This window comes from Saccostrea echinata, unplaced genomic scaffold, assembly GCF_033153115.1.
Source record: "Saccostrea echinata isolate AGI-Se365-2 ecotype Australia unplaced genomic scaffold, CSIRO_AGI_Sech_v1 ptg000029l, whole genome shotgun sequence".
In the NCBI taxonomy this organism is placed as follows: domain Eukaryota; kingdom Metazoa; phylum Mollusca; class Bivalvia; order Ostreida; family Ostreidae; genus Saccostrea; species Saccostrea echinata.
The window spans coordinates 26,307,007-26,321,171 of record NW_026889778.1 but is presented as its reverse complement, the minus strand read 5'-3'; the positions used below and the strand labels follow the sequence as shown (position 1 = coordinate 26,321,171).

Sequence of the window (14,165 nt, the reverse complement as noted above, 5' to 3'; positions counted from 1 at the left end):
GAGTCTGTCGAAAGAAATTGGCCATATGCGGCTTGTAATGTGCTCAAATTCATACGCGCATGCGACCATTATCATCCACCGGCAGAAGGACCACACCACCTCAGATTAATCTAAGTTGTTGCCAGCTCACTAAGTAACCATGGATGAAGAATATGATGTGATTGTTCTTGGAACTGGACTAAAGGTGAATTTCAATATTACAAAAGTAGAGACTGTTAGTTACCAGACCTCAGAGCAAACTGAAGTGAATAATTAGTGTGTTATGACATATTTTTTTTTTTAGTAAATTCACGAGACAGATTAGCCACTTTAGAGGAAACGATTTTTGAAGTATAATTCATCACCTGATAAGGAAGTTGTTAAATAAATGTATAGATCTTAACAAAATGTCAAACATTAACACATTAGACAAAAGCAGCTGGGAGCGATGAATCTAACAAAACGCCCCTTTATCTGTTTATGTATTGATTTCTAAGATGTCTAAGTCATGTGTAAATGATACATTTTGATGCAAAACTTGACTTGGACCTTAAAAGAATTCTGTAAAATACCTCATACACAATCAGTTGAATAAAAACAATAATGCACACAATATGAAAAAAATTAATACAATTAAATTGAAATAAAACATTCTGTTCATATAGATTTCATGAAAATTAAATGAGATTTTTGTGAAACTCGTAATTTTGTTAGGTTACAATTATTATAAATCATTAGTTTTTAATAACAATGATTTGTATGCAAATTTAACATTTAAGTCAAGGAAAATATTGCCCAGGCATCAGGCCTTGTATTCTTTAAAAAAAAAATCCTTATGTTAAACATGCTAAAAGCTTCATCATGTTCATTTTACAAAAAGAACTCGTACTAGGAAATTTTTGGAAAATAACCCAGAATGTTTGTATTTGAAGTGCTCAAAGTTTCCTGTTTAGTATTTTGATTCAAATGTTTATAATTACTAATTTTATTGAATCATTTCTATTTAAGATTATATATTGGGAGCAAGCTAGCAATAGAATATAAAACTTGATTAACATACGTATTTACTTCTTTTTCTAACTCCTCATGTAAAAGTTAGGCAGAATTCTAGACTCCTGTTAATGTTTTTGACACATAAACTGAACACTGATCAATAGTTATGGTATTGTGTGTGTTATATTTTTTCTACATGAACATAAGCAGATAAGCAGCAGCCTCTTTTTATCCAATCAACATGATCAATGCACTACAATTGTATTCTGTAGTCTTTTATGCCTGAGTGCACATCCATTCATTATTGTTCAATTCATGTTTGAAATAAAAATCTGAAGAGGAAGATATAGTAATCTACTTCCTAGATATTAAGTTGTTAAGTCTTCTTTTAAACATGTTAAATGTGGTACATTGTGGATAGGTTTCAACTAATCAAGATAGTGGTATCTTGAAAAGAATTTCTTCTCAAATGTTCATCGTAATTCATTGTGATCCTGTATATTATGCTTAAGTAATATTTATCTAAAAAAAGGTAAGGGAAAAAAGGAAGGAGTTGACTGCATGCTAGAGTGTCTCTGTTGTGTTTGTTCCCTTCTTCTATACAAAGTTTGTTTGCTGTAAGTGAGATTAAGCAAATAAGTTCCTGAACATATACAGAGTTTTCCTGTAACAATTAATTCATAGGCAGTGCACAATGTACCTTGCACTTCTAGTATAATCAACAACATTGTCTGATAGACAAGTCGTTGACCTTTTGTTTTAATTTAAGTATTTGATTTATTCACAGGAATGTATCTTGAGTGGTATGATGTCAGTGAGTGGCAAAAAAGTATTGCATATAGACAGGAACAAGTATTACGGAGGAGATATTGCATCTATCACCCCTTTGGAAGATGTAAGTATATAAACTCTTGAAAAGAGAAAGCTTGGCAAGTAAATTTGTGAATTAAATTCAGTTGATCAATTCCAGGTTCATCATTTTCATAACCACAAAATAAGAAATTTCTGTCTTCAAATTTTGGCTGACATTGATAATGAATTAGCAATCAATTGAATTGTAAGCAGAAATTAAAATTTTGAACTTTCTAGTTTTCCTCCTGTAATACTGAAGACAAAATCAAGCATTTGAAATAACTAAATAACATGAATATAAACAAAGCAGGGCTATCAATAATTTTGAAGTAAAGAGGTGAATTTATCCATTTATTTCCAATATAGTTTACTCTGCCAGTAATGAAATTTGAAGCAGAAAATCCGACCATTAAAATGAATCACCCCTTATTGTAAGCCCTGATGAGGAATTTTGTTCTTTTTCTGATGGCTCATGGAAGGCATCAATGCACAATTTATTAATGGTAGTATGGTTGTAATATTTTATGAGACCTGCAGGTTGTCAGTCTTGTTTTAGAGTATACAAGTCAGGATTGACCATCAGGGACTTTTGGGACAAAACTGCCAAAATTTAGGAATGGATGATGTTTGACATTCATATCATAAAAAAAAGATTTTTTGAGTTTAAACCAGGGTCTATATTTTATAATAAAATAGGAAATACTTCAAAAAGAGCAAGGTTCACTTTATATATAAAATAGCCCTGTAGATATACCAATTTTTTGATTAACACTTTATGTCCCTTTTTAAACATCAAGATAAAGTAGAGACTTAGTGTTTTCATTTCCTATGAAAAATTTTCTTCTTAAAGCCAAGGTCTTGGAAAACAGGCTTCATGGAATTGCAATGCTCTTGAATTTTAAAGAAAACAAGTATATTTGAATACTTTCACAGAAGAGAAATAATATGAGCTCACCCTCTGATCTAAAAAATAAAACATGTTTTGTAATCCTCAGAAATAGTTCTATCATTTAATAGTTGCATATTTTAGATCAGAGGTTGCGCTCTATACTAAATATCGAAAAATAGCTTTAAAAATTTACTGTTTTTGTTGAATTTTTCAGGATATGAGGAAAATGACGCATTTCATGACGTCATAATGCATTGACTAGCCAGAAAATTACGTCATTTTTGATAAATACGCAGTCACCAAAGGTCTAAATGATAGTTAATGCATTGTTAACTAAAACCAAGCAGTTTCAGTTTTTCTGAAATTCACAGGGCCAAAAAAGGCCCTAAGTGAACCTTGTTCTTACACCTGGGTGTTGCAATTTTAATGCTTTGAATTTTCAAAATTGAATCTATGTTTATTTTAAAAGCCCTAATGTCATACCATAATCTGTGATGTCCCATGCCATTTCCTCCAGTTTAGTGGAAAAATGAACAAAATTGTGTCCCTTATCATGCAGTATTTGACTCTTAATTTAAAAAAAAAAATTAAAAGAATCCAATATTTTAAGGAAAGTACAGAGGGTAAGAAGTTTTGGTCTTGGAAGAAGTCTGTCTTGCTTCTACTTTGAAATTGTTGGTCTCTTTTTCATTTCCTTTTCATGTTTGTTGTATCTTAGATGTTCCAAATGAATGGAATGAAAATGCCTGAAGACAGGTTTGGAAGGGGCAGAGACTGGAATGTGGACTTGATTCCAAAGTTCCTCATGGCTAATGGTTAGTAATTTACATTTTCTTAAGTTTTGAATTCTTTAAGCCAGTGTTTTAATAAATCTATAACCATGATAACTGTCACAAATTATCACGCTGAACATGCTAAAATTGTAGGAATTGCTTGCAGGGTTAGAAACTCCCTAAAATTACAACTCGCAAATAATTGCGAGTACCAAGAAAGTGAACTCGCAATTTTATAAGACTACTCGCAATTTTCATATAAAGTTAAATTTATATAAATTAAATACATGTAACTTAAGGAAAAAGTAACTACTGTACAATACACAAAATACAGCTACAGTGTAACTTTTATTTAAATTACTGATTTAAATCAAAAGCATTGTGTTCTGTCATATTATATAATTTTGATACAGTTTCAATGCAAAAAAATCAACCCGCAAGTTTTTGCGAGTTACCTAATTTTTAACTCGCAATTTTGGAATTCTAACTCGCGTTTTGCGAGTTGTATATAGTGAATTTCGAACCCTGGCTTGTCATACATTTTAGTGTTAAGGAAAAAATAAGAAGGATTATTAGGCCCTGCAAGGATTAATTAACACCTCTGTCTGCAAATGAAGTTTGTTTTGAAGTTAAGGTCAATTCTGAATGTTTACATTCTCTGAAATGTGGATTTAAATAATGTTCATACTTTATTTTCGGTAAAATACACATTGAGTTTTGATTTTATTGAATTCTAAAACCAAGATATAGATAAAGATATCTTTTTTATTCTTTTATTTTCTTTTTTTTTCTTTTTTTTTCTTTTTTCTTTCTTTTTTCTTTCTTTTTTCTCTGCTTTATGCAAATTCAAGAATACTATTAATTTTAACAAATAGTCAGATAATAACCTCATTCTATTATTGCTGAAAAAGTTCTTATTGTAAACTTAGAAGAAAAGGATGAGAGAGCAGTGCAATTAATCCCCTGGGATTGATTATCTTGCTTTGCAGAAATTTTTAGAGGGTTATCTTTATCTGTCACTTTAAGATTAATTAACACCTTTGTCTGCAACTGATGTTTGTTTTGAAGTTAAGGTCAAGCCTGGGTGATAATTGCATTCACTGAAGGCTGGCATTTTAGAAAACACACGCTTCTTTCTTCTTTAAATATACATTTAATTGAGTTATTATAGATATGATGTTTTTTACTGCCTTATGTAAATTTTATACAAGAATACTATTACATGTTGTTTGATATTTAAGAATTATCTTGAAATTTTATAAATACAGTTTCTGTTGCTTATTCTTCTTCATATAATTTTAAATTTTTGTAATCAAGTTATTTTAAATTTGTTATTTAAAAAAAAAGAACACAAACAAACATGCAAACATGACAGTTTTTTCTCCATTTTTTTTCTCCATTGGAATTCATAGAACATGTAGAAAGTATGAGGTTTATTTCCCTGAAATGTAATAGAGGGGAAAATGGGTGAAAATTTTTATTGTAGGTTTTATTCAAGAAAACTACACTACTGGTATTAACTTATATGGGATCTACATCTTTTATTTCAGGTCAGCTGGTGAAGTTGCTGATTTACACTGGTGTAACTCGTTACCTAGAATTCAAGTGTTTGGAGGGCAGTTACGTCTGCAAAGGAGGCAAAGTGTATAAAATGCCAGCTGATGAGAAGGAGGCTCTCACAACAAGTAAGTGTTTGCATGAAATGGACAATTCCGATGGCTGAACACTAGTTATCTTATTCTATTAGTCTAGTGTAGAATAGGTCATTAGAAGCCCAGATTGGTAAAGGGTCACATGTGGCAGGTTGTCCTTTAATAAAGATAGGTAACCAGAGGCAAATGTTAGATGTCAATGGAAAGAAGTATATATTATTTTAAATTTCTTCTAAATGTAGAATTTAATTGGATCAGGATTTTGTAATAAATCTGCCATTATTAAAAGAAAAATGATTTCATCTAAGACATCTACTTTTCATCTAGAGTACTGCCTGAATTTAGGGATATACTGGTGTAGTGTGATACACAAAAAATTGTGCCTTATCACAGTACAAAAGCTGTAAAACTGTGTATCACGGTATATAATATTTTATGCAAATTATATTATTTCTTTTAAATTTTACTCAGTAAAAGTGACTTTCTTTATTCACTTAGGCTGTTTTTCTTGTGTTCAGAGCTTATTAAATGTTACAATAACATAATGTACATGTATTTGTGAACTTGATGAAGTTTATCCTTTCACATTGTAAAAGAGAGTTTCTCATTTAAGAACAGAAAAAGCAAATTATATATAAAAAATATGAAAGGTGAAATATCGTGATACTTATCTTGATACAGTCCCAGTGTATCATGATACATCACGATACACTTTAGCCATATCAGTACACTCTAATGCACGATATATATTTATTACAAAGGATAAGGCATCGTCATTAAATTCAAGTTTTGTGATATTAAGGGAAAAAAATAATTGGGCCAGTATTTATGTAAGGAAGTTTGTTGTTTGATACAAGTTCTTTGCATATAACTAAGAGACAATGACTTGGACACCATCATACATTTCAGATTTGATGGGCATTTTTGAAAAGAGGCGCTTCAGAAAACTGATGATCTTCATCATGGAATTTAATCTGGAAGACCCTAAAACATGGCATGGACTCGACCCCAAACAAAGCACAGCTGAGGACCTCTACAATAAGTTTGGTGTGGACAAAAACACTATTGATGTAACAGGACATGCCCTGGCTCTTCACCGTAATGATGCGTAAGTGATTTCTTCATGCAGGGCTTAATAATTCTTGCATCCAGGTCCAGTAAAAGGACCCTGTCCCAAATAAAAATTTCCTTTTTTCCCCCCAAAATTAAGGTAAAAATTCCCAAGTGATGAGCAGATTGAATTTTTCAGTATTTATTTAAATTTATAAAGTTTAAATTTTGAGATTTTAATGAATCATAAAAATGTGAATAGGGAATAAGTCTTCAATCTAATTCTTAATTCAGCAGTAAAATTTGATGTAAGACACCAATATTTCAAGTTTTGTAACTTTTTTTGTGAAAAATTCCCAAATAAAAGGGTACAGAACCTTGTACCAAGAAAGGTCAGTTGGTGTTTTTTTTTCTGCATTTAATGTGTCTTGTTTTCGGCCAGTTATTGTTAAATGCTCTATTCACTCTGTATTTATAAATATTTTTGTTTTCAGTTATCTTAAAGAACCCTGTTTAGATTTTATACAGAGAGTAAAGTTGTATCAGGACTCTATACAGAGGTATGGGAAGTCTCCTTTCCTGTACCCACTGTATGGACTAGGAGAGCTCCCCCAGGGGTTTGCCAGGTAGAACACTTTTCCAATGCTAAATTTAGAAATGTGCTAGGAGTATAAAGCTTCAGTTGCAATTTTCATGAAGTATATATATAAGAAATAAGGTATCACTTTTAAACATGTATCAGGATATAGTTACAGGTTGGTCACATGATCCATTTCCATTAAGGCAGAAGGGCTTAATTATATTAATAAATTTGATCACATACCAACCTGTATCTTTATCCCAATAGATGTTTAAATGTGATACCCTATTACATTTACATTTCTGGCAGTATTATAATATGTATTTGAGTACATATTAAATAAAATGTTTAACACATAAAATGTTTCATTTTTCAAAACTCAATGGCACAAGTTTAAAAAAAAAAAAACAAACAAACAAAAAACAGTGAAAATAGTGAAAAAAAAGGATTCCATTTATAAATCACAGTGTAGTGATCACTAGTACATGCATATGGTAGTCTTACATATGTGCCTGTAATGTATGTTAATGAACATGTTGAAAAAGGCTTTAAAACTTTATTGCTTCTCATTCAATCAAATAAATCTATTCCAAAATACATGAATAACTTTATTTTTCTCAAGGTTAAGTGCAATATATGGAGGAACCTACATGCTGGATCGCCCTGATGCCACGGTGGTTTACGAGGACGGTAAAGCTGTCGGTGTGATGGCCGCCGGCGAGACTGCCAAGTGCAAAAAGGTCATTTGTGATCCATCTTATGCAAAAGACAAATGTAAACATGCGGGTCAGGTATGAATCATTGTTTATTAACATTTTTTAAAAATCATCTTTAAATTTAAAGAATGCATGAAAAAATTATTTTCTGTTTAGTAAAGATAACAAGAGAGGTAGTTTTGTATGATATATTTTCAATGGATAGTTTGTTTAGTAAGCATGGTAAGGTTTATTTAATATCATACCAAAACAGAAAATAGTTGGTGGTTATGTAGATATTTAGATAGCATTTTATATTTTAAAAAAAGTGACATTTCTGAAGAAGTTGGTTTTAATGTGGGATTGTACCATTTATTTCAAATTTTAGAAATCAAAAACTTGGAATCATTTTTAATGACGATGTTTTTCTCATTCTTTTAATGCCATGAGACAGAAAATTGTAATGTAAACAAAGTTAACCTTGCTTATTACAGGTAGTGAGAGCAATATGTATACTGAATCACCCTGTACCCAATACAAATGACATGAAATCCGCTCAGATCATTATCCCTCAGCACCAGGTCAACAGACATTGGGGTAGGTCAATTAATCTGAGTACCTCTGTCATCTCTGAACAGTTACATTCATCATTGGAGTGTCTATCTGAAAAAAAATGTGGTTCAGAGCTGTCAAAGCACGGAAGATATGAATTGAACTATTTTTTCTTTGGAATCAGCACATGTGCTGCAATATTCTTTCACTTTTGTATGAAAAATAAATGCCATCTTGAAGGTTAATTTTATGTCTTTTATATATACAGTGTATATAGCATGATCAAAATGTGTGCTTCTTACTTTTACAATGTACTTTGTATTGGATTTCAGAGTTGATTTGATTTTATGATAATTTGACAGTGTTTTGTTCAAGTAGTTCTTGTTAGGCGATTAACTTCAAATCTGTTTTCTGGCACAGTTAATTGCAATAATTAAAAATTTGAGGATTTGAGATTTATCTTTAAATTTCAGACATCTACATTGGTGTGATATCACATGAACACATGGTGGCTGCCAAAGGTTTCTGGATAGCCAGTGTCAGCACTACTGTGGAAACGGAAAACCCAGAGGCGGAGCTCCAGCCAGGACTAGATTTGCTGGGACCAATTGAACAAAAGTAGGTGTTATCTTAAGATAATGGGAGGAGCTTAGATCAGTTATGTTGTCAGCTTGATTTAAATTTCTGTAAGGTATTTTTAGGTCACCTGAGTCACTCAGGTGACCTATTGCTATCTGTTTTCGTCCGTCGTCGTGCGGGTGTGCGTCGTGCGTAAACTTTTCACATTTTCGACTTCTTCTCACGAACCACTGGGCCAATTTCCCCCAAACTTGCCACAAACTATCCTTGGGTGAAGATGATTCAAGTTTGTTCAAATGAAGGGCCATGCCTTCTTCCAAGGGGAGATAATTAAGAATTAGTGAAAAATTAATGGTATCTTTTAAAAATCTTCTTCTCAAGAACCACTGGACCAGGTAAGATGAAACTTATATGGAAACATCCTTAGGTAGTGTTGATTCAAGTTTGTTCAAATCATGACCCCTGGGGGTAGGGTGGGGCCAAAGTGAATGATCAAAGTTTTACATAGAAATATATTAGGAAAAATCTTTAAAAATCTTCTTCTCAAGAACAGCAAAGCCATGATTGGTCATATTTATATGGAAGCATCCTGATGTAGTGTAGATTCAAGTTTGTTCAAATCATGACCCCAGGGGGTAGGGCGGGGCCACAATGGACAATCAAAGTTTTGAATAGAAATATTTAGGAAAAATCTAAAAAAGTCTTCTTCTCAAGAACAGCAAAGCCGTGATGAGTCATATTTATATGGAAGCATTCTCAGGTAGTGTAGATTCAAATTTGTTCAAATCCTGACCCCGGGGGGTAGGGTGGGGCCACAATGGAGGATCAAAGTTTACATAGAAATATATAGGAAAAATCTTTAAAAATCTTCTTCTCAAGAACAGCAAAGCCATGATGAGTCATATTTATATGGAAGCATCTTCAGGTAGTGTAGATTCAAATTTGTTCAAATCCTGACCCCCTGAGGTAGGGTGGGGCCACAATGGATGATCAAAGTTTTACATAGAAATATATAGAAAAAATCTTTAAAAATCTTCTTCTCAAGAACAGCAAAGCCATGATGAGTCATATTTATATGGAAGCATCATCAGGTAGTGTAGATTCATGTTTGTTCAAAACCTGACCCCAGGGGGGAGGGTGGGGCCACAATGGAGGATCAAAGTTTACATAGAAATATATAGGAAAAATCTTTAAAAATCTTCTTCTCAAGAACAGCAAAGCCATGATGAGTCATATTTATATGGAAGCATCTTCAGGTAGTGTAGATTCAAATTTGTTCAAATCCTGACCCCCTGAGGTAGGGTGGGGCCACAATGGATGATCAAAGTTTTACATAGATATATATAGGAGAAATCTTTAAAAATCTTCTTCTCAAGAACAGCAAAGCCATGATGGGTGATATTTATATGGAAGCATCCTCAGGTAGTTTAGATTCAAGTTTGTTCAAATCCTGACCCCCTGGGGTAGGGTGGGGCCCAAATGGGATATCAAAGTCTTACATAGGAATAATAGGAAAATTTCTTCTCAAGAACTGCAAAGCCATGATTAGTCATTTTGATATGATCAAATTTTTACATAGAAATATATAGAAAAAAATCTTTAAAAATCTTCTTCTCCAGAACCACTGGGCCAAGAAAGATGAAACTTATCTGGAAATATCCTCAGGTAGTGTAGATTCAACTTTGTTAAAACCATGATCCCAAGGGGAAGGGTTGGCCACAATGGACAATGAAAGTTTTACATTGAAATATGGAGGAAAATCTTGAAAAAAATCTTTTCTCAAGAACAGCAAAGCCATGATTGGTTAAATTTACATGGAAACATCCTCAGGTAGTATAGATTCAAGTTTGATCAAATCATGACTTTGGACTCTGGGGATAGGGTGGGGCCACAATGGGCGATCAAAGATTTATGAAAGCTTCTTTTATCAGTTTATTTTATACTCTATGGATCTTCTTTGGATTGTTGTTTTATACTCTGGTGACCGTTAAGGCCCTTGGGCCTCTTGTTAGCTTTAGATGCACAATAATACACTGGGGGCCTTAAGGTGACCATTAGTTTTGCTGTCTTGTTTTTCAGCATATTAGTCTATCTATACTGATAGATTACTGAGCTTAAAAAAGACTAATAACTGAAATGTCTAAGATTTACATTGAGCTACAATGAAAAAAAAGTTTGTTTGCCCATACTAGACCAACTGAAAAACATTGATCTCTCAAAAAGGTTTTTTTCCTGTTTCCAAAAAAAAAAAGACTTAAAAAAAAAAGAAACTATATAAAATCTAATTTCAAAAAAGAGATAAATGATGGATTATAGATTGCTGTACATATTGACTGATTACATTTCAACATAGTATTTTTCTTGGGAAAATAATAAATTGTTTTAATTGGGGGGAAAAAACCTACCCTCAGTTAAAATCAAGGGTCAGAAGAGGCATATCAAAATATCATTATACATGTAGATAGCTTTGACTTAATAGGGTACATACTTTTGTTTTCCAGATTTGTGTCTGTTCATGATATAATGGAACCTGTAGATGATGGAAAGGACTCCGAGGTAATAATTCTGTTCATAGCAGATCTACATAGTTCTGTTGAGAGTTATAATATTGTAATACATTCTTTCACAATAACAACAATTAAAATCATGCTACGTGTACTCATCTGAAATTTGATAGCTAGAACAGTGCAAGTTCATAAATACATCTGACTCTCAGAAGAATTGCAAGTAACATCTACCCTTTGTAATTGACTTTCTTTTTGAGAGGCATTTAAACATGGGCCATTTTACACTTTCCCTATTGCATATGAATTTTAAAGACTTGATGTAAAGGGCAGAGCTCACCTAGGGTAATATTTAGCTCCATAAAATTACAGGGGAAAAAACTATTCTATTTTAGTTAACATCATGCTAAATATTTATCAAATGGACTAAGGATGACTAAGTATCTATTCATTTAAAAAAAAAATTCACTATATATAAGTCTGTGTATGATGATGTCACAAATTGGATTATTATTCCCAGTTCAAGAAAACATCTTCTAAAATGACCAATATAAATATCTTCAATAGAGCACAACCTCTGATCCATAAATTATAGATTTAATATTAAGTAATAATCAATGGAAATGTTGCAAAAAGTTATTATTCATAGGGTAAAATCACTAATTTGCATATGAGTTTAATTTTCATTGTTTTGTGCTATGAAAGGACTCATGTTAAATTTCATATTCATGACGACACTTTTTCAACCATGAAATCAAATCTCCATGAACCAAAATTTTTTCCTCAAAACAACAAAAATGTGACCCCCATGAAAATGTTTTTTTCATTATTTGATTTCTTGGGTGGACTGCTGTTCTTATATTAAGAATCTTTGTTGCTTGCACTCGAATACAATTTTTCTGCCAAATTCAAGAACGTTTGTACATTTACATAATCCTTTCCGTAAGTGAATCTCTTAGAGGGAACTTTATTTTAAATAAAATGAAAGGATGATGTCTCTACTTTATCTTACTTTTTGAAAGGAAAGGTTATTAAATGACAGATGAGGCTATTTTATGAATTAAGTAAACCCTCTCCATTTACATGTATGCCCTCAAACTGATGCATTCCACCCTTTGTTCATCTCCAGAAAAAAACCCACCATTCTTAAACTAGCACTGATTGCATGTGTAGTTAAAAGGGGATAAATAAGTGAACTGACCATGTAACATTTCCTGTTGCTGAATATTATTATTATTTTTTTTTTTTATAGATTTTCATCACAAAATCCTATGATGCAACATCTCATTTTGAAACAACTTGTAAGGATGTATTGGAAACATACAAGAGAGCTACCGGGGAAGATTTTGATTTCTCCAAGATCAAGATTCCGGAGGAAGAAGAGAATAATTAGTGCTTTTATTAATTTGGCACTGTGCCAAACTGGTATATGTGTTCGTTTTGAATGGACATGTGGCAGTGTACTTTTTTTTCCTCGTCTTCTTTGGTACAATATTATGGACAAAGGCATTGATATTTGCATACACTAAAATGTAACAAACACCCCGCATTACCATTCCATGTTTATGAGAAGAAAGACCATTTTATTTATTGGCTTGTATCAGAGGTCACAAAATGTCCAATCTTAAAAACTTCATAAATATTGAAGAGAAGGAATTGGGTGTCCTTTGCATTTGTGCAATTGATTGATAGCTAAATGCTTTCTCGTCGACACTAATAAGTCGCTTGCTTAATTAAGTGAATTATTTTTATTAATGGCTATAAAACTGAAGGAAAAGGGAGGTGTTTTAAGTAGAATGCATACTTTTACTTTCCAATGCTTTTAAAATAAATAGTCAAGTTTTCATGTCCAAGAAAAGTGTATGTTTACCCTGTTTGGTGAGAGTTGTGATGTGTAAATATTGTAGGCTCCATCATATATTTAATAAAAATATGTAAAATCCAGGAGTATGCCATTTTCACACACATGCATGTTCAATGCATAAAGACATTTTTTCATAATATATCTTGTAAATGCTATTAATGTGTAATAGGAAGAAAAATGTGCATCTTTTTCACTCATGAGAACTAGAAATTTAATGCTGTTTCTATTCTTTGACTTGCTCAAGTCTTGCTAATGCTTTCTGTACTTCAGAGAGATTAATAAGTCTGTGCTTAATGCAAAAAATAAGAAAGTTGTTAGAAAATCATGTTTTTGGAGTATTAAAAAATGGTATCAGAATTCTGTCTTATGAAATGAAATCATGTGTATGAGCTATGAGATTTATTCAGTGTAATTAATACATGTATGTGATATTTATTTATGGCTTACAAATCTGTGACATTTCCTCATTTCATTGATTGTGAAACTTCTTTTGAAGCATTACTTGCAGTTAATAGTAAAGAAAAAATATATATATGTAGGTTTACAAAAAAAAAGATTTTGTTATAGATAAAGTATACAATGGTAAAGTAACCTAGTCATTATCATGAATATGTCACAGGTGTATTAAGACATTTACGTTTTCTGAGACACGATTATCAAATATGAATAAATCTATAACCATTTCCAATGGTTTTCTTATTCTGTCATAATGTTTTATGATTACCCTTAGTACTAAGTACATGTATGTTGAGAAATTTTGATGCACTGTGACTGAAAAAATTCAGATGGGAAGCCATTAAAATCTGGCTCTACCAACAGTTATCAGGCTGTAGACTGTACCACATTCAAATGTGACCATTTGCTACGAAAGAACAAAATTGATAAAGAATATAAATCATGGTCTAAAATTTTGATCATGTTTATCATATACTAAGTATAATTGAATTTCATATTTATCCTTTGTGTAAGAAAACAGTCTTCAAAAAGAAAATAAGGTCTTTATTACTTCAGAAAGTGTGAATTTTATTTAACACATGGAAAACTTTGACAACTGAAGAGAAATGTATGTAACATCCCCAGGGGTATAGTATACAGATAGTATGAAAGTTATAATTTGTGATTAAGAGACCAATATGCCACAACACTCACCTATATCATTTCCTCCATCCTACAGCCCGGCCTTAGGAGACTTGTATCTACATG

The 14,165-nt window shown here is 32.0% G+C and overlaps 1 protein-coding gene across 1 annotated transcript; it reads left to right on the top strand.

Moving 5' to 3' along the window:
• The first annotated feature begins 41 nt into the window (after positions 1-41).
• On the top strand, positions 42-13,645 carry LOC133195745 (rab GDP dissociation inhibitor beta-like). The gene is made up of 11 exons (XM_061331669.1): positions 42-184; positions 1,760-1,867; positions 3,432-3,528; positions 5,037-5,171; positions 6,048-6,246; positions 6,683-6,814; positions 7,391-7,559; positions 7,958-8,060; positions 8,489-8,633; positions 11,096-11,150; positions 12,351-13,645. Exons 1-11 carry the CDS (start codon positions 140-142, stop codon positions 12,489-12,491), a joined length of 1,329 nt encoding a protein of 442 aa, XP_061187653.1. The 5' UTR covers positions 42-139; the 3' UTR covers positions 12,492-13,645.
• Positions 13,646-14,165: the final 520 nt, after the last annotated feature.